This window comes from Myotis myotis, unplaced genomic scaffold, assembly GCF_014108235.1.
Source record: "Myotis myotis isolate mMyoMyo1 unplaced genomic scaffold, mMyoMyo1.p scaffold_m19_p_11, whole genome shotgun sequence".
NCBI classification, from domain to species: Eukaryota; Metazoa; Chordata; class Mammalia; order Chiroptera; family Vespertilionidae; genus Myotis; species Myotis myotis.
Genome location: NW_023416315.1, coordinates 59,830,367 through 59,850,709, shown reverse-complemented (window position 1 = coordinate 59,850,709; position 20,343 = coordinate 59,830,367). Strand labels below are relative to the sequence as shown.

The 20,343-nt window shown below is 37.5% G+C and overlaps 1 protein-coding gene across 2 annotated transcripts in view; it reads right to left on the bottom strand.

Moving 5' to 3' along the window:
• Positions 1-20,343, bottom strand: part of CHCHD3 (coiled-coil-helix-coiled-coil-helix domain containing 3) — a 267,475-nt gene that overhangs the window by 163,585 nt on the left and 83,547 nt on the right. For both annotated transcript variants that reach the window (XM_036328655.1, XM_036328656.1), the window contains exon 4: positions 844-961. In XM_036328655.1, coding sequence (XP_036184548.1) covers positions 844-961 — 118 coding nt within the window. The remainder of the gene's footprint in view (positions 1-843; positions 962-20,343) is intronic.

Below are 20,343 nucleotides of genomic sequence, written 5' to 3'. Positions count from 1 at the left end.
TCCGGCCCGTTTGAAATGAATAAAACTAAAAAAAAAAAGACCGTACCCTTTTATGTAATGATGTTTACTTTGAATTTATATTAGTTCACACAAACACTCCATCCATGCTTTTGTTCTGGCCCTCCGGTCCAGTTTAAGAACCCATTGTGGCCCTCGAGTCAAAAAGTTTGCCCACCCCTGGTCTAGAGGGAAACACACCCAATGAAAGGAATGGTTGCAAGATAATGACAAATTGATGAATGCCTTTTAAATTTTCTTCTATTACTAGTTATTTTTAGACATATTTATATCATCTTTTCTTTAAATTAAAAAAAAAGTGTTTTAATTATTTCTTTTGGTTTCTCAAAGCCCTTGCACTATGTTTTCCCCTTTCTAAAGCCCAGAAAGTGACTGATCCAACCTTTCTCACCTTTGCTGGAGAGTTCCCAGACTAACATCTGGCAGTCATCAGAAGCACAGAAACAAGCAAGGCTGCTCACCCCAGAGATTTCCAATACAATAAAATCAAAAGGGAGGAAGGAAGGACGGACGGACGGATGGATGGACGAAACACACACACACACACACACACACACACACACACACACACACTATCCCTTCAGGCAACATGCATGTACCTATGTCTCTGTGTTGACTTTATTTCAATAATTCTGAAGTTACCTGTCTTTTTAAGTCCTTCGTGGTTAATCTCAGCAAATTGCCAACTACTTGTAAAAGGCAAAAACAAGGAAATTGAAGCAAAGAGAACATAAATTTTATCAACTCTAAAAGCTGATGTAGCTTTCCCCAAATATCAGAGATTTCCTGTAGACAAGACATTTCCACTATTTGTTTCCTGCTCACCAGGTGCTTTGCCTTCGTGCGGTCCTGCTCACTCGATATCCTCTCTCGGAGAATAGCTCTGGTTAACTGCTCATTGGCAAGAGCCCTCTCTCGGTCCAGTTCTTTGCTTTGCTTTAGTCTGAAAAGACAAGAAAGGTCTAAATTAGAAAGAAAACATTTATTAGTTGACATTATTTTTAATAAAGTACTTAAATAAAGAGAAACAGCTGAAATCATTTTGACAACACTTTATCAAAAGCAGTTGTATTTTCTAGTAAATCCCCATGCAGCTCTTCCCTGAGCATTTAAAATAACAGAATTAAAATACATGGAGTTTACCAGTGTGACTGCTAAGCTAGTTTTACAAAGTTCTTATGTAAAACTGAAATCTGGCCGCCTAAAAATTCCGATGCCACCATATGCTCTCTGAGATATAAGTAATAAATCTAATTAACAAGCATCTACAAGACCAATATTTGAAGGTGACCATCTCTTCCCCACAAAAATCAACTGTGTTTTGAATACATAGCAGACACTATAGGAGGCACTGATAACACAGTGCTGAACAAGGTGGGCATGTCACAGTCCTCATGGATCTTATATTACAGCAGGGGACTAAAATCACAATTAAGATGTCTTTTTGGCCCAGCAGGCGTGGCTCAGTGGTTGAGCATCTACCTATGAACCAGGAGGTCATGGTTCAAATCCCAGTCAGGGCACAGGCCCAGGTTGTGTTCTTGATCCCAGTGGGGGCATGCAGGAGGTAGCCAATCAGTGATTATCTCTCATCATTAATGTTTCTATCTCTCCCTCTCCCTTCCTCTCTGAAATCAATAGAAATATATATATATTTTTAAAATGTCTTCCCACCCAGTGAATTACTCCCATTTTCCAACAATCCTCATATGCAAAAGTAGCCAGACCTTTCAACAGCAGAGCTCCTCACCTCTGGAACTGCTCCAATTTGTCCCTTAGCTCTAAACCAAATGTAACACTACGGTCTAGCAAAATAAAACAGCAGAACTGTACCTCCCAAAACCTGCACACAATGCTGATTGTATTAATAAAGCATCTTATTGCATTAGGTTTATCAGAAACCTCATCACAATTAGGTCATATTAACTTACAATCCACTAAAACCCCTCATTGTGCATGAAAAAGATAAATTACTTTGGCACCGATCTTCACCATAGAGCCTGGCACATAAAGGTATTCAGATAAATGAGCATACATTTCAGTTTAATTTCATGGACAAAGATTTTCTGATTGCCTTTTCTTCTTGGAGAGAATAACCCCTCTATACGATCATATCCCCAAAGGTCTAAGCCATGCTTTGAAAAGAAAAGGTAAAATTGTTACACTGGTATAAGTGAAATTCTCAGTGAAACCTACTTTATAAGTGAAAATGATGAATAACAAATGGAACTCAGTACTAGTCTATCAAATTTTAATTTTAAAAAATGATTGAGCCCTGATTGGTTTGGCTCAGTAGTTTGGAGCATCCTCCTGTGGACCGAAAGGTCATGGTTTGATTCCCAGTCAGGGCACATGCCTGGGTTGTGGGTTCGATCCCCAGTCAGGGGGATGAAAGGAAAGCAGCCAGTCAATGTTTCTCTCCCTCCCCCTCTCTCTCTCTCTTTCTCTCTCTCTCTCTCCACCCCCTTTCCCCCCACCCCTCTGTCTAAAATCAGTGAACATATCGTGGGGTGAGGGCCAGAAAAATAAACAAATAAGTAATTAAATAAATAATTCTTGAAAAGAGCAAAAGAAAACAGTTTGTGTTGCTATTTTTAAATCGCTACGTCATCCTGATACACTATATTCCTCAGATATCAATTATAACAGATAAAATCACCATGTAAGTAGCAGCAATAATACCCACTATGGGGTCAGAAATACAGAGAAAGCAGTGATTTTCTGAAAAGAAGAAAAATCTCCTAATTCACCACATACAGCTTTGTTTTCTCTATCCTTGTTTTCAATTTTTCATCAATAAAAAGTTCCGTTTTCTTTTCATTATCGTCAAGAGCTTCTAAAATCAAAAGTTGTAATGCGTTCCTCCCCCTAAAAATTAAACCTGCTTGCCTTTGTGTTCTTAAATAAAGATGAATAGAAACAAATTAAAACGAGCACTTTGAAATTGTCTAATGCAAAAGCAACTGCTAGAATATTTTTTCTTAAGCAATAAAGAGCAATTATACTTATACAAACCAAATTTCTCTATATCATATCAAAATAAATTTCACAAAAAGAACAGCAACATCATGACTCCACACGTTAACTCACTGGGCATGTATGACTGTAAGAGAACAGCCATAATTAGAAGTCATGTCACTCCTGGAGTGGCAATTCTAAAACTACGATCCACAAACCAGCAATACCTGGGAGAATGCCAGGCAAATCCTCAGATACACCCCACACCTCCTGGGATCAGAAACTCTGGGTGGTCAGAAAACTGTCTTGTAGGAAGCCTGCCAAGAGATTCTGATGCATACTGAAGTTTGTGGGCCTCAGCCCTCAATTACCAAAATGCAGTTTTACCCAAATAAATCCTGGAGATATATAAAAGGAGAGGTCCACATATGAATGCTGAGGTTACTGAATCAGGTTATCATCCTCTGCTGTTAAAGTATTTTAAAAGCATATCATCTGAAAGTAAAAATTATTACCTACTTTACAAGTGAAGTAGAAACGAAAATACTAAAAATTACTATCATTTACGGGTCACCTATACTATATGGCACGCACTGTGTTCACAGGGCACTTTAGATACATATAGAAGACGACTAGAAAAACTACTTATACAATGAGTTCTATACACTAGACTTTTCTCATGTCTACCATATTTGGTATATCACATTTTTAAAAAGTATATTTTAATAATACATGTTTTTTCTGCATCTTCTTGCATATGGCATAAATTTTAATTACACATGGAGTTAAAAGTGGCTGAACTTTAAGAAATATCATGAAGTTTTGGCAAGTTAACAAATAAAAGCAAAAAACTGAGCACAAAAACCTTTACTGTCAAAATAAAAATATAGGTTATTCAGCTTGTAATACTTAATACTTGGCCCAGAGGCACAAACTCTGGAGACCGACTCCTGGGTCCGAATCAAGGCTGGACCACTTACTAGCTGAGTAAGCACTTAGTGAACCTCCCTGGGTCCTGTATTCTCAGAGTAAAATGGATGGTATAATCCCTACCTTACAGGGTTCTATATACACAAAGCACTTAGCACAATGCCTGTGACAGAATAAGCAATCAACACGTTAGGTAAGTAGCAGCAATAATACCCACTATGGGGTCAGAAATACAGAGAAAGCAGTGATTTTCTGAAAAGAAGAAAAATCTCCCAATTCACCACATACAGCTTTGTTTCCTCTATCTTTGTTTCCAATTTTTCATCAATAAAAAGTTCTGTTTTCTTTTTATTACCATCAAGAGCTTCTAAAATAAAAAATTGGCAATAATGACCTGGCAGCCCCATCCTTTCACATGCCTTTCTTTCTTTGCCACAAGGGCAAGGACCTGGTCTGCTTTTGTTCACTGCTATATCCTGATGCTTTTTTTTATATATAGACACATTTTTTTAATGTTTGGGTTTTGGGGTGTTTTTTTTTCAAAGAAGGGGGGGGGAAATAGAGAAATAAAAACATCAATGATGAGAAAGAATTGACTGGCTGCCTCCTGTTCGCTCCCTACTGGGGATCAAGCCCACAACCTGGGCATATGCAGTGACTGGGAATTGAACCGTGACCTCCTTGTTCATGGGTTGATGCTCAACCACTGGGCCACACAGGCCGGGCTATCCCCAATTCTTTTAACAGTCCCTGCCACACGGTAAGTGTTCAAATACTTCTGAATGTGCCCATACATAAAGGAATGAATGGCATATTTCCAAACTCAGACAAAAAATGAAAAACAGCTGTAGAAACAGAATTTTAGAAACAACTAGGTGAGTTGAAGCCTACAGGGCCAAGCCAACATGTTCTAACTGTCACGAGTGCGATTTAATCCCAGAATACACTAAGTCCCTTAAAACAGCAGGATGTTATAATATTTTCAATATAAAAGATTTTCTATACCCTATGCTATCACAGCCTGTGGAATACCGTACCTAGCTGTGCTTGATTCTTGGCTGCAGAGAGACTGGGAGTGGCACAAACTGACTAAAAAGAAAATTATTTTCCTTTCTTAATTCTTACCTTTACTTTCATTTATCCTTATAAACAGGCCTGTATCTTTAGGAGTTTAGGAGAGGTCCCAGAACAAATCCTCATTACTTACCAGCAACTTAGCTGGACAATTTAATAAACCTCAGTTTTCCCAGCTTTAAAATGTGAAGATTGAACTACATATTTTATATATATAACCACATATAGTCCTAAGGTCCCTTTCAGCTAAAAGTTTTACAAGCATCATACATTAAATATATTATTCCCCATTCCATTAAAACTCGTGAGAAAAGTGATAGCAGGGAATAAATGAAACTATGGAGTGTTTACTCCAAATTTTATCGTTATCTCAGTGGGCACTTATATTTCTAGTCTCATTCGAGTTTCCTACTACTTGATAAAACTGTATGCTAAGTCAGAATAAATGGGATTCACAAATTCATTCAATATACATAATATGCCGAAACCGGTTTGGCTCAGTGGATAGAGTGTCGGCCTGCGGACTGAGGGGTCCCAGGTTCGATTCCGGTCGAGGGCATGCACCTGGGTTGCGGGCACATCCCCAGTGGGAGATGTGCAGGAGGCAGCTGATCGATGTTTCTCTCTCATCAATGTTTCTAACTCTCTATCTCTCTCCCTTCCTCTCTGTGAAAAATCAATAAAATATATTTAAAATATATATATATATATACATAATATAATTATGTATAATTATTAGGTGACAGACACTATTCTGGTTACTGAGAATAAAATGATGAGCAAAAGAGACAGTCCTTACCCTCAAGAAGCTCAAACTCTGAAAAAAACATTATTTATACAAAGTGTGGATACTGTGAAATTATATGAGAGGGAGCTGATATTTGAATTGAAATCTAATTAATACTGACATAGCAGCATAGGGAAGGCCAGTGTCTTAGATTCTGTGACTGCTGTTTCAGAGACCAAAGGTTGGCAGATCTAGGGACACAGAGGGAGCTCTCTTAAAACACAGGCACATCCCCACAGCACACTCACGGACACACACAACACACACAGTTTTCAATAAAAATTAATGCAAGGCTTAAAGGGTCCACTAAAGCTTAAAATCGCCTTGGCACTTTAGAAAAAAAACTTAGAAGACAGTTTTGCTTTCTTTCCAATTATTCTAAAGGGCCGAGTTTCACATAAATGGTGTAACTAGCTGAGGTTTCCTTTTTTACTTTAGAAGTAAAAGCAACAGACTGAACACTTCTAAGCTGTATTACTCCTCATCTCCCCAACTCTCCCCTCCAAGAAATTCATTTACAGCAACATTTTCTTCTTATAAGTGTCCTCTCCCACTGATTCATTTAGATCCTTTCACAACAATTTTGCAAAGAACAGCTGCTTGTATTCTCAGTGCCCTTAGCTTTATATTCCACCAAGCTGCCCTAATTCAATGGTCATCTATGAAAGGTAGATGTTCAAACAACTTCTCTCTCATTCTGAGCCGAATGAGATGACAATGCTTGCTGGGCCTCACTGAAAGCTACCGCCCAATGCTGCGCTATAGTCAGAGCAGGTTGTTCTGTAAACACTCTGCAAGGGAAAGAAGGGGAAGTGCTCCCTGACAATGAGAGGCAGCACTTCACTGTTAAGGTCCCTATCACATGAAGAGAAGGCAAGAGATAAAAATAAGTCTTTCATTATTAACTTGGGTTGCCAAAGATTTAAGAATTATCTCAAAATAAAACTAAACTTACCAAGTATCTTGGAGAATACATTCTCTTTATTTATTGGCATTTCCCACTTACTATCTCAGATCTCCTGGCCTAATATTATTCTACATTAAGCCCGTGATAATAAGTTTCATTTAAATTTCCTTCCTTTAAATACGGATCTCTCCTCATTTAAATTCTCTAGAGTTTTAAGCAAAGTAGTAGGAGTTTAGTGTAAACTTTTCTTATTTGCATTAAGTAATTGGATAGCTTGCCTAAGCTTAATGAAACAAATACCAGTCTGCTCTGCCCTTGTATCACAGGCCCTAGTAACTTAGAATATTATCAGTCAGGTGAGAGATTTAAGATACACCAGCAAAATCAATTTCTAAACACCAAGCAAATCTCCTTTAATAAATACTATTAGAACCTGTTCTTTTAAATGAAAAAAAAATAATAATAATAACAATAAGCTACTGATATACATTCAGCTCCCACAGGTAGCTAGTATATACAAATCTAGTTCTATATATTTTGGTTTCTACATAAAACTAGCCAATATTGTTTTATTCCAAAGAACCAAAAGGGTTTAAGAAGGCGGGAAGGGCATTTTAAAGATAACTTTAGCAAGGCATTTTTTATATACTCAACTTCATTTCCTTCCATGGAAGAGGCATTACTATGTCCCCTTTTTAAGGAGAAAAACTGAGATGTGGACAAGGGCACAGGAGACGTGAGATGATCTGATCTGGTCCTCAAAGCCAAGCTTCTCAAACCTCTGAAAGTAAACTCCTATAGGAATTAGTTCCCACTACATTACTCACCTTCGTGGTCATACAAGGACAGTTTGAAAACCCTGTATTATTCATAATTAATCTAAAACAAGATTTTTTATTTTTTATCATTATATCCAGCCAGAGGTTGCCAGAGCCAAAATTATTACCAGCCCTTTCCCAACATGGTCCTAAATGTTTCTCTGAACTTATATACTGCTCATTTAGCCATTCATAAATACTCAGATTTATCTTCATGTAGGTTGACACAGAAGTAATTCTATCTAATTCTAGCTTGGAAAATTACTTTATAATTTCATATATAAGGCCATTATATTACTGAGGGAAAGTTGATAAGAACCTCAGATAATGGGTGAGAATAAATGGAAAACTGACATTGTTAGAGATAAAGTGATTTGATGAAATGATTTATTTAAAATTGAACTATGACCATTATACACAGATAATATCTGCGAAGTACTGCAATGTACTTGACTCAGAAAGACTGTTTCCAACACTGGAAAAGAAAAATGAAGGCCTACAACCTCAGAGGTCGTTTTTAATGCTAATGATGAATTTTATTTTAATGCATCATACTTTGTCAGAACATGCTGAACTAGCACTCAAAATACTGTTTACGGTTCATTTTTTAAACAGAAAAGCTGAACTGGTAATTCAGAGAACTAATTGTAAGACTATTAAAATTAATGACAGAATAAATATACTGCTTTCTATTAATAAGAACTTACAAAAATAAAAGTACATAGCAAGCTTAATATTTCTCAGTTAAAATTATTTAAAACCCTGGAAGGAATGTTTATCCATTGAACTTTCAAAATAAATTCATAAGATGTACATTAACATAACCATATTACATTAATATATCATATCTATATGTATCTATATACAATATTTATATGTTTCACAGATGAAGAAATTAGCATTTATTAATGCTTACTTTGTGCCAGGTACAGTATAACTCACTGAATCCTCACAACAGCCTTATCAAATCGATTACTGTATTTCAGATGAGGAGGCTGAGGTACAGAGAAGCTATGTAAAACTCAGGCTAACCGAAGTTATAATTTGCCCAAGGTCACAAGGCTAGTGAGAAGTGTAGCCAGAGAGCTTGACTTTGCAGCCTGCAGTCTATAGAAGACACACACACACACACACACACACACACACACACACACACACACACACGAGTATATATTAGAATGTGAGCCATGGGATAAGAACTTTGTCTTATGCACCACTATAGCCCAGACACTAAAAAGTATATGGCTTTTGGCAGACACTCAATAAATATTTTTGAAAGAATGAATACAGAAGATGAGCACAGTTTAATACTATGGAACACAGGTACTCTTTACATAATAGTAACTCAGCAATAACTAACCCTGTCTTAGAAAGTAAAATAACTGCAGTCTAGCTAACCATAAAGTAAATCAGTAGTATGTTACCAGCTTACAACCTGGTTCTGAGATGTAGCCAAGAGGACATTTATTCTGGTCATCTACACTTCCACATAAATATCATTTAAAATGTCATTCAGAGTTTAATAAGCGAGGTTTACCTTCTTTTCTACAATAACATTAAGAATAAGTGATTCTCCAGCCAATCAATGATTCTCTCTCATCAATGATGTTTCTATCTCTCTCTCCCTCTTCCTTCCTCTCTGAAATCAGTAATAAAAAATGTATTTTAAAAGAAGAATAAGTGATTCTGTTTTCATTCACACTAAAATTTAGTCACAATTTAGAGATTTTCCTGCAAAGCTTCAAAATGATGCCAGATGAAAGAAAACTCAGCCCAGGACTGGAAGCCTACGACTATTATTGGGGATCACCCACAGATGGAATCCAACAATTGCCATCTCCCCTTCTAGGTGATCACTGACCATGCCCACACTGGGTATTACTCTGTACCTAAAGTCACCATTTCAGTTCTCACTTGGGAACAAGTTCTACCTGACTTTCATTTTCTGGGACCATTTTCTTTTGTTCTTTTTTTTTAAGATTTAAAAAATATATATTTTAAAGAAGGCTGTCTGGCTACACCTCTCACTAGTTTTGTGACCTTGGGCAAATTTTATATATATATATATATATATATATATATATATATATATATATATATATATATACACACACACACACACACACACACACACACACACATATATCTATATATATATCTATATATATATATATATATGTATGTATATATATATAATTGATTTCAGAGAGGAAGGGAGAGGGAAAGAGAGATAGAAACATCATTGGTCGGCTGCCTCCTGCACGTCCCCTACTGGGGATCGAGCCCACAATCCTGGGCATGTGCCCTTGACCAGAATCCAATCGGGGACCCTTCAGTCCACAGGCCAATGCTTTAACCACTGAGCCAAACCAGCTAGCGCTGAGACCATTTTCTTATCAAATACTCTCTGCTAGTGCACTGAAAAATGCATTTATATTTGAAAAGAATTCTGATTTTAGTTCACAAGTTATGTCAATGTATCTAGGGCCTATGCACCCCCTTCTCCCTTAGGAATTCAGTTAAACTCTCCAAGTTACACAACACTGAATCACCCCTGTCTCCACCCTACCACAGGGACCTACGGCTGCTTCTTTATCTGGTTAGAGACATCTTAAACCAAAATAATGAACTTTTTATCTTAAAGGATACACCAATTGGCACAATATTCAAAATACAACTTAATAAAGGTAGGAGTGGGGATATAGAGACACACACTATTAAATTGTGCCACATCCACAGGGCTTAAAAATGAACAGTTTTATAGAAGGAGTGGGAGCTAATGCCCCTACATGACCTGTCACCACCAAAGATTTGTCTAGAAAGTCTCCACACCCCTCCCCTTGCAAACACCTGCAGGATGGAGCTGCAGCTGGATGCTGGAGGAGGGCAGCCACAGCGCCAGCTGCAGGAAACAGGAACTAAGGTCAAATGCAGGCATCTGTGGGGTAAATCCCTTTCATTGGTCCAGCAGGGCAAACCATGGACTCCTCTGGCAAGCACTGGCCCCTTCCCAGATGGGCAGCTTCAGCAGGCACAGATGACAGTGTGAGATGGCTCCCTCCTGAAGATAAGAAACTAGGACAATATTCATGGTTCTGGGCATCTTAGTGTACAGCATCTTGGTATCTTAGAATCACAGCATCTTAGTATCCTTATGTATACAAAACATACAGCATGCCTGCCTTTTACAGTGTTTTGCACTTATGTTTCCTTTTCATGCAAGAGACATTTTTGCAGGACACATATTTTGAAATTATATCCTTGGTAAACTGGTCAGTCTTGGGAAACTTGGCCAGAGAGAAAGAGAAAGAGAGAAGACATTATCATTCTCCATTCTGAGACTTACAGAGGGAAAGAATCAATACTTCTTTCCTATTTCAAAGGACTTTCAAGCTTGAATCAAAATACAGCTTCTCCCCCTCTACTTGCATTGTCCGTGTCAGACATACACACCACCTAACTCACTCCCCCTTTACTCAGGATAGACACTTTAATGTTAAAGCTCAGCGCATTCCTCCATCGAGACCAGAGTATACATTTTTAAGGAAAGAATGATTACACAAACACAAATTCCTTTATTTTTTTAAATCAAGTAGTCTTTGAATTTCTAATCATTTTTCATTCATATACTGAACTGCTCATTTGAGTGATGCATAAAGGTTAATGACTGTTGTCTTTATAAACTGCTTGTTATCATTACATAATTGTGCTTCTTTATTCTTTTAGTGCTTATAACCTTCCACTGTACTTTTTCTGATACTTCTTTTTGTTTGGTATAGCTTTGCCGATTCAGTAACCTTTAACCTTTATTAAGGTTAAAACAAATTACTTTGTTTTAAGTGTAAGTCATATAAATAACACATAGCTCACGGTGTGTGTGATGTGTATTTAACATAATCTGGCAGCCTTGATCTTTAAACGGCAGCTGTGGCCAGTCACAATTATTAACAGTATAAACACTGATACACTTAATTTTTTTCTTCCCTTTTATATTATGTTTACTACTAATTTTATGTTTTTTTTTCCCTTTCCTTGTTTCCCAGTTATATCAAATTACTAGACATTCACTTTCCCTCTCAAAAAAATCTATGGTATTTTTCCATGCAGTGAATGATCATTCCCTTCCTGAACATTCACACACACTTTTCCCCCAGTATTGTTTAAAAACACAATTTCTGTTATTTTCTCAACCACTACACTCTGCAAACTCAGTAAGATGATATCATTTGAATACTTGGACTTTTCCCTCCAACCCAACTCTTAGCTAAGAAAGAATGCAGTGCTTTTAAATGCATATAATTTTTAGGTTTTCTTTTCAAGGATTTCTCTTCAATCTCAAGAATCCTTACTAACACCTTGTATTAGCACCTTCGGATGTGGTCTATCATTCCTGTGCACAATGCAAAGACTGATCTCCAAGGGTGCTTCCGTTCCTCTCCGCAGTTCTCTGCATTAAGATCTCCATTGTAATTAATGTGTAATGTGGTTAGAATTGTCCTTTTAAGCGTTTTCCTAAGATGGACCACTCTGTCAGGTATTGAGCTATGACTCCTAGCATCTTCTATCCTGTGCTTAGCAGCTGGGTCCCTGTTAGGCTCTGCCAATAGAGGGAGCCAGAGGGCGACTGCAAGGCGGGAGGAAGAAAAGGCTGCTGTCCTGCTTGCTGTCTAAGCCTTTCTGGTCACTCAGGCCTCACTGCGTCACCACAGCAGCTGTTTAATCCAGTTTGCCCACACTTGCAGAAGCAACCACAATGTACCCTGCACTCTGAAGACACCAGCTCTACCCACTGGTAGGCTCCTCAAAGATCTGAGTCCCAAACCCCTGGCCTTGCCTCCAAACTCAGAGACAGGCGCCCCACCAGCCAGGAGGCACCCCTCTTCAGATATCTGAGCTGCAATTTCAAAGTGCTTTTGCCCTCCAAACTTCAACATCTTAGCGACTCCTACAGCTTCCACCCAGTGCTACTCTGGGGACACCCAAACTCCAATATCTTAGTGACTCCTACTGCTTCCGCCCAGTGCTACCTCAGGGACACCTTAGGGCTGCACTGTCCAGTACCATCAATGTTATCCACATATGGAATGAAATGCGGCTGTCCAAACTGAGATATGCTGTCAGTAAAAACTATACACTGGATTTTTAATACTTAACATGAAAATAGGAATGCAATATATCTCGTTACCTTGGTAATCAATTTCAAATAATAATCTTTTAGATATATTGGGGGAAATGAAATACCCTTCAATTATTTTTACCCATTTCCTTTTACTTTTTTTAAATGTGGTTACTAAATATTTTTTAATTACATAGATAGTTCAGATTATGTTTCTATTAAACAACACTGCCTTAGTGTTGTTGTTGGGGGAGGGGAGTTTTGCCTTTTCAGCTCAAATACCTCATTAACAATTCTTATATTAAATTCTCTTTATAAAAATAACTGATGAGTTTTGTCTCCTTAATGGATTCTGGCTGCTAGCTGATAACACTAATAAATTCTCTAAATCCTTGCATATCTAAGTCTCTTTTTCACCGTGACAGGTAAATGAGAGCTCAACACAGAATTTGGGGACTTCGGTCCTTTTTCTCGGGAATCCCTAGAAGTCATTCCACCTCCTAGTTTCCAGTTTGGCAGAAGAAAAGCCTAAACTTCTTCCTTCATAAATTAGTGGTTCTTTCTGTCGGGAAGCATGTAAAAGAGTCTCTTGATCCTCAAGTTCAGAAACATGAGCAGCCTAGGACTAGGCATGCATCTTTTCTCATCAGTCCCTCCTAGAACAGGCCTCTCGATTTGCCAGTCTTTCTTCAATAAAATGTTCTACATCCTTTCACCATTACCACCCCTCTATCTCTTCCCTTTATCTCCACCAGAATTTAGTATATTTCATCAGCTATGCCGTGCATGGGCTTATTCCCCTCCCCCTCTTTCCTTCACTATCTATGAAATCAAGATGCCCCTTAAAATTAATGTATCTTACAATCAAGTAGTGATGGTTGCCAATGCTACAAATATCAAAAACACACTGAGATAGTCCAACGGTTCTTGCTAGAAGCACCTTTTCTGAGTGCTCTTCTCTTCTGTTTATCTTCCTGGCCGGTGCTGCTTTTCATCTGCCTACTCACCAGGCTCAGGCCCAACTGCTGGGCTGTGTTAAGTGGAGGTACCACTGAATGGCTCACTGGTGTATACCTCCAGCTGAGACGCTTTCAGCCCCTTGTCAAGGGAACTAGGGAAAAAGTCTCCCTGTTCCCGTCTCCCACCCACTACCCACCCAGACCAGTTGACTGGGACATGGAAACCCAAAGGTTCTCTGAGGAACATTCAGATAGACTGGGGCCAATGCTGGTGATCCTCATGCTATGCCGAACTAACCCACTGGCTCACATCCATCCATCAGATGCTCTTCTAAGAAAAAGCAGCTGGGAATTGGACTGAAATTGAAATGAGAAGACAGTAGCAATGCTTTCAAGCCTCCAACTCCCGAGAATCCTCTCCACTTAAAAATTCTCTATTATATCTTTATTTTTCTTAACATTAAAGGGCTACTTAAAGCATTTTAGGGCAGAATTGATCTAAAGTGCTGAATGGGGCAATCTAGGGCACTGCACATGAATTCTTATGAAAATAACTTCCCTACATTGTCTTTTCACTATGAGAGCTCCATTTTCCTAAAACAAGGAACCCTGAGGTATAGTATAGCTGGCCTGCACCACAAGCACTAGGAGAGCTCCCTGGGTACACATACAGGATGTGAACTACGGACACCAACACCCAACTAAATGAGAGCAACTTTACACTGGGACAGAACACGGTCCAGTTTTGCAGCTCAGCGACAATAAGGAGGAGTAATTGAAGAGCAGGTTTTAGAGGATCAAGGAATAGACAGATTGCCTATACTGCAGAGTATTGCTTTGGTTAAATACTGCACCGTAGTAATCTCAGGAGCAGCCTCCACAGCAAGCTCCTTCTCTGCATTGCTGTGAGACACACAGCCGGTGGCCGGAAGTTCTGCATATCTGAGGGAAGAGCATCGTCCCCTTTGGAAAGCTGGGAGCAGAATGAAGTTATACGTGAAACAGGCACAACCCATCTCCAACAGTATATGCAGCAAAACCAATTTTGTTCTCAAAAACCATTTGAAACCCACTCAGCAAGAGGATAAATAGCCTCTTAAGAATCAAATTCTACACCATTGATCACAATCACAACTGTTATTATTGGCTAGTTAAACACAGGCCTTAAAAGAGAATCTCCATCAGTCTCACTTCTGAGTAAAGATGACTATATTTTTACTTCAACTCATCTGTAACCTCAAAAGAAATATCGCAGAGTTGAAGGAGCCTTGTCCCTGACCAAGCTCATCTATTAAAAATCACCTTGATCTGTACATTAAGTACCATGGACAGCAGCAGCCACCATGCCTGCTCCAGTGTGCATTCTCCCCAGATAACAACAATCAATCCATTCTCAGGCCTCTCTGACACTCTTTACCAGCTAAAAATTCATTCCTTAGCAGACGTTTATTTCTGTGAAATCACACTAAAGAAAAAACAAATTCTAACAAAACCACCTTGATCTGAAAACCACACTAAGCAGCATACTGGATTTCATTTAATTTTCATCTTAAATATAAAATGAGATGGCATAAATATGTAACAAAAAGAGCAAAAAATGTGAAAATCTGTATGGTTTTTCCCTAGTGTCTTTTTAGGGTAACTCCTGGTCATTCCCTTGATAGTTTCCATCGCCAACTCAAAAATTAAATCACAGACATACATTAAGAAATAAGAATTACCCTTCAGAATTCACATTAATAACAAAAAGAAAACAACAAATGGAGTCATCTGAAATGAAAACACACTAAGAAGTATTTTTGTGACTTATATGGAGGCCACAATGTGAGAACAAGGACTGAGCCCATAGCCCGGCTCTAACAAAAGACATTCAGACCCATGTGGTCCTTTCACTCTCTATTCCATTTAATTTATTTTATTATTGAAGATTTTAACATCCAATTTATTCCATTTAAATGAAAAAATATTCAACTAGTAATATTTATAATAGCTACTATTTATGGAGAACTACTTGTGCCAGGTATTTTATTTTATTTTACTTTACTGTATTTTGTTTTGTTGGTTGTTTTTTTTTTTTGAGAGAAAAAGAGGAAGGAAAAGGGAGAGGGGGGCAGAAAGAGAGAGAGGAAGAGAAAGAGAGAGAGAGAGGGAGAGAGAGAAATCTATGCAAGAGCAAAACATCTTATTGGCTGCCCCCATACAGGCCCCCACTAGGGATTGAGCCTGCAACCTGGGCAGTGGCCCTGACCAGGAATCGAACCAACAACCTTTTGGTGCTCAGGAAGACACCCAGCTAACTGAGTCACTCTGACCAGGGCTGTACCAGGTATTTTAACAGGTGTTTCACATAAATTATTCCATGAAATCCTCACAAAAGTCCCGCAGAGTAGTTACTATTTGCCGTGGAAAGCTAAAGAGGCAAAAGCAGAGAGAAGTAAATAAGTTGCTCAAAATTATGTAGGAAAACAGTATGTGGTGGAATTTTTTGTATTCTAGATTTAAAACACCAAAACCCATGTGCTAGTCACTATGCTGCATGACCTTGATTGCTTAGGTGAAGCCTCTCAAGGTAAAACGTTCTGTGTTCCGACTCAAACCCTAGTAATATACATGACCAATCTTTCTGCCCTCCCTTAACAAAGCCCTTCTGCCGTTTATCCATTTGTGCAGGACAAAATTTGCCCTTTGCTCGACTCTAATGCATCGGCAAAAGCAGACACAGGTACTGGCATCACATGGCAAGGAGAGGTTAGAAGACGACGGGCAATGTGCCTCCACACTTTCCTTTTCTCACTCCCAGACTCGAAGGTGAGAAATACAGCTTCCGCTCTATTGTGAAGGTATGATCTGCATATAAAATTACACCCAGTGAAGATCAGGACCACACTACTATGACTACAAAACATCGTGTACAACATGATACAAAAATTTCAAAAGGTTCATGTTAGACCTTTTTCCCTTCGGAGTTACTAAGGCTGAGAAGGTAATAAATTAATGTTTCAGGAGATTTGTAAAGGTACACATGCCAATGCAGTGCCCCAAACTCAGTGGTTACAGAGGTGGCGATGCTCCCAAGCCCCCTAAAATCAGCAATGTAATTCTAAATGGGAAGGAAAAGGAACTGGGATGGTGGTGTGAGGAGGGAGTATACTCGACAAGCTTTTGAAATGGGCTATTTATTTACTGTGGGGCAGCCCTGCAAGAGGAAAACGCTGTAACATTTGGAAGCAAAGCAAGGGAAAGGAATTACAACATTAGTTAAAAACATCTTGTGTATTACTGTCTACACGTTCCAAGAATGTTTAATAACATGAAATCTTCAAAATCACTAGGTAAACCACATCTGCTTATACAAATAAAACTGTTTCCACGATGCTAACAATCATTTCTACATTTCTACTGCATTGCAGGCCTACGGAACTGAGGCGTTTTAGTGATGCAATATTACTCACTGACACAGTGCTCCCATCCCACACAGAACAAACCCTGTTAGCTAAACTAACAAAATGAATAATTTATCCGTCAGCCAGCAGGAATTCACGAAGCCACCTTCATTATTAACTTCACATTACCCATTTCTATCATTTTTGAAACAACAGCTATAGGCATTCAAGATGAGCCCACTGGCTACTTACATAGTTTCTGACCTACAGATCACAGGAAAATTAATTAATTCTCCATTCAAAAAAAAAAATCTAGGTAAGCAAGGATGTTTTAAAATCAACCTACCCTCTCTCATTGATTTTCCTCGTTAAACTGTAACCCATTAAATGTCAATAATCACTAATGTATAAAATAATCAACATAACCATATATAATCAATATAATCAATAAAGCTCATAGGCTATGTTATTGCCACTGCATAAAAATCAATGTATCTCATCAGTTGTGTATTTCCACACCTTTTTCTACTTGAATTCTCCTTATCGCACCAGAAGTGATTTAAAAAAAAAAAAAAGAAAGAAAGAAAGAAAGAACAATTTTAGAAACAAAAATGTTTCTGTCGTTTTCCTTCATGGGAAGAATTTTATGGCTTCTCGCTGGAACTAAGAGGGTTGTGAGAAGCAGCAAGAAACCAGATGTGTTCACGGCAATCCAGAACAAATTTTATCTCAGAGAGCAAGGCTTGAATTCCATCTCTCTCTCTTACACTCTGGCGAGAATCAAAAGCTTCCCGGTTACTCCAAGTCACGGGAGGTCTATCTAGCTTCGATTTTGCAGAGATGATAGCCGTCACGGAGATCTGAAAAATGGTCCCTGAATCAGATAATGCACTTTTTATAAGCAGCTAGAATTGTACCAACTCATATCCAACTCCTAGTTAAAATAATTTTAAAGATAAATATATACTGTCAAGGAAGAAAAATTTCAGGGATAACTATAAATTTCATTAAGATATATAGCAGATGTTACGTGGAAGATGAATATTCACTCCATCTGGCTTCCACTGCAATCATTTTATCTTTACAGTGATTTCCAAATATCCCAACTTAAAATGCTTACATTGTACAAAAATTAAACTACAACACGTTTGTAGTGCAAACAGTTTGTCATTTTTTTTGCTTAGTTCAACATGACTAAGTTTGTTAATGTATTTTGACAGACTTGCATAACATCCAAAAATGTTTTGAACAATGTAGTTTAGGCCACGATGCAATATTAATGAGTGAATAATGTTCTTGAATATAAGGTTTAATATTTAATGATTCAGAGTGCTGCCTGGATTTGATGCAGAAGAAAAATGTGGTTTGAAATCACTGCATTTATCAGGGGACCTGAGAAAAAGACTACAGCCTCTAAGCAAACCTTTAACCTAAACTTTGAGCTGGGGTCTCAGGTGTGAAATTGATGCTTCTCCAACTGAATTTCTAGTACTTATCAGTATTCACAACATCACATCATTTATCAAGTGTCATTCAACAGAACTTTTAAATTACTAGGAACTCACAGGTCTGTGCCAAGAGGTAGAAAAAAAAGGAGGATTAGTGTAAAAATAACATTGGGTAGTCTGCATTCAAACACATTTAGGAATCAAATCTGCCAGTTGCATCAACATGTCAATTTGATTATTCTTCTTTTTAAAAATATGTGAAACTATAATAAAGTTCAAATCACATAAAGACTTATCTCCATATCTTCTATAAAGGGAAATGTCTAATCTAAAGGATCACAGAAGGAAGTTGAAGTTGGTTCAATGTGTCAATCTAACCTAATGAATGGTAATCTGCACACATTATTGGACTTGCTTCATTTGCAAATAATCCTATGTCTTCAGAATAAGTATAAGGGACTTACTAAAATCAGTTAATACCCAAAACTAGAGCTGTGAAGGACGGGAATGTTAATAGTACTATGGCTTTAAAATAAAATACTCGTCCCAAGATGAAAATCAGGCTGACTTTTTCATATTTATTTGCATTTATAGTTCACAATAGCCATGTCAATAGTAAATAACCTAGAGTTAGAAGATCGGAGTTTAAGACTCTGCCACACACTGAACTTGTCAATATAAGCTCTCTGAACTGTTGTTTTCTCAGGAAGACGGGCATAGCAACACCCTATGCCAAATGACTGTTGTGGACTCAAACTGAATTAATAATATGAAGCACTAAGTCAAACAGAAAGCATTATACCAATGTGAGTCAACAAAACAAAATCTATGTAACATTTACTGAGCACCTCTAGAAAGACCCTGCACAAACACCTCACCTACGTCATCACCATTGTTGTTAGAATAAAGAGAAAGCAATGGCAATTTCTATGTTTTCTCATTTAGTTTCTATAAAGGAGAAAAAATAAGTGCAAAAATAATAAAAGAATGAACCCAAGCATATAAGTGAAATATTTTCTAATATTTATACTTCCTTTAATGTCATATTTTGATAGTTTATATATAGTATCGTCTTAATTAGGAAAAAAAGACATTATCAGTGATACTCAGTACTCTAGTAATCAATTTTATATAACATGTTTTAATTCTTGATTAAAGTATTCATTGAGCATTTATGTGCCTAGAATAGTGTACTAAATACTTTTTTAAAAAAAAATTAGCAATACTAACATTAACCACAGTATCATTTCTTCTTTTATATCATAAAACATTTATATAATGCCATAATTAAGTTCACTCTATTCCACGTTTACAAGATCAGCAATTATATCAACAATTATTTTTTAAAAATGGAAATAAAATTGCTTTAACCTGTATACTGAAGAAAACGTGAGAAGTTTGGCAATGACAGGTAATAGTGCCACCATACTCAGTGAAGAGTCTTCTTTTTCTGTTAAACTATTTAAAAGAATTGATGCTACAAGTTCAATGAAAATTAATTAACTCCTCCTTAGCACTGGTCCTGATGCTCCTGCAGGTAATGATAGTGTCTCTTTAAGGAAGCACCAATTCTGTAATTAGACTTTTCTCAAATGTGAATAACTGAGACAAAAAGGCAGATAGATATTCACTTCGTACTTTTTTATGCACCCCAATCCAAATGTCTATATTAAATTAAAGTAGCCCTTGTGATTATTCTCTAATTACAATGTACTTAAGGGCAGAACAGTATGCTTAGAAGAATGACAGGAAGAATACAAGAGATATTATTAATGATGGGGTTACCACTGGGGAGTAAGATGGGATACTGGGCTTAGCATTTTTTACTTTTGTGATGCTGCCATTCTTATGCAAATGTATTAAGTTAATAAGTATTAAGTTAATAAATGTATTAATTAGATGTACTAGTAAAATAAAATATGCTAGAGCAGCACTGATTAATAGA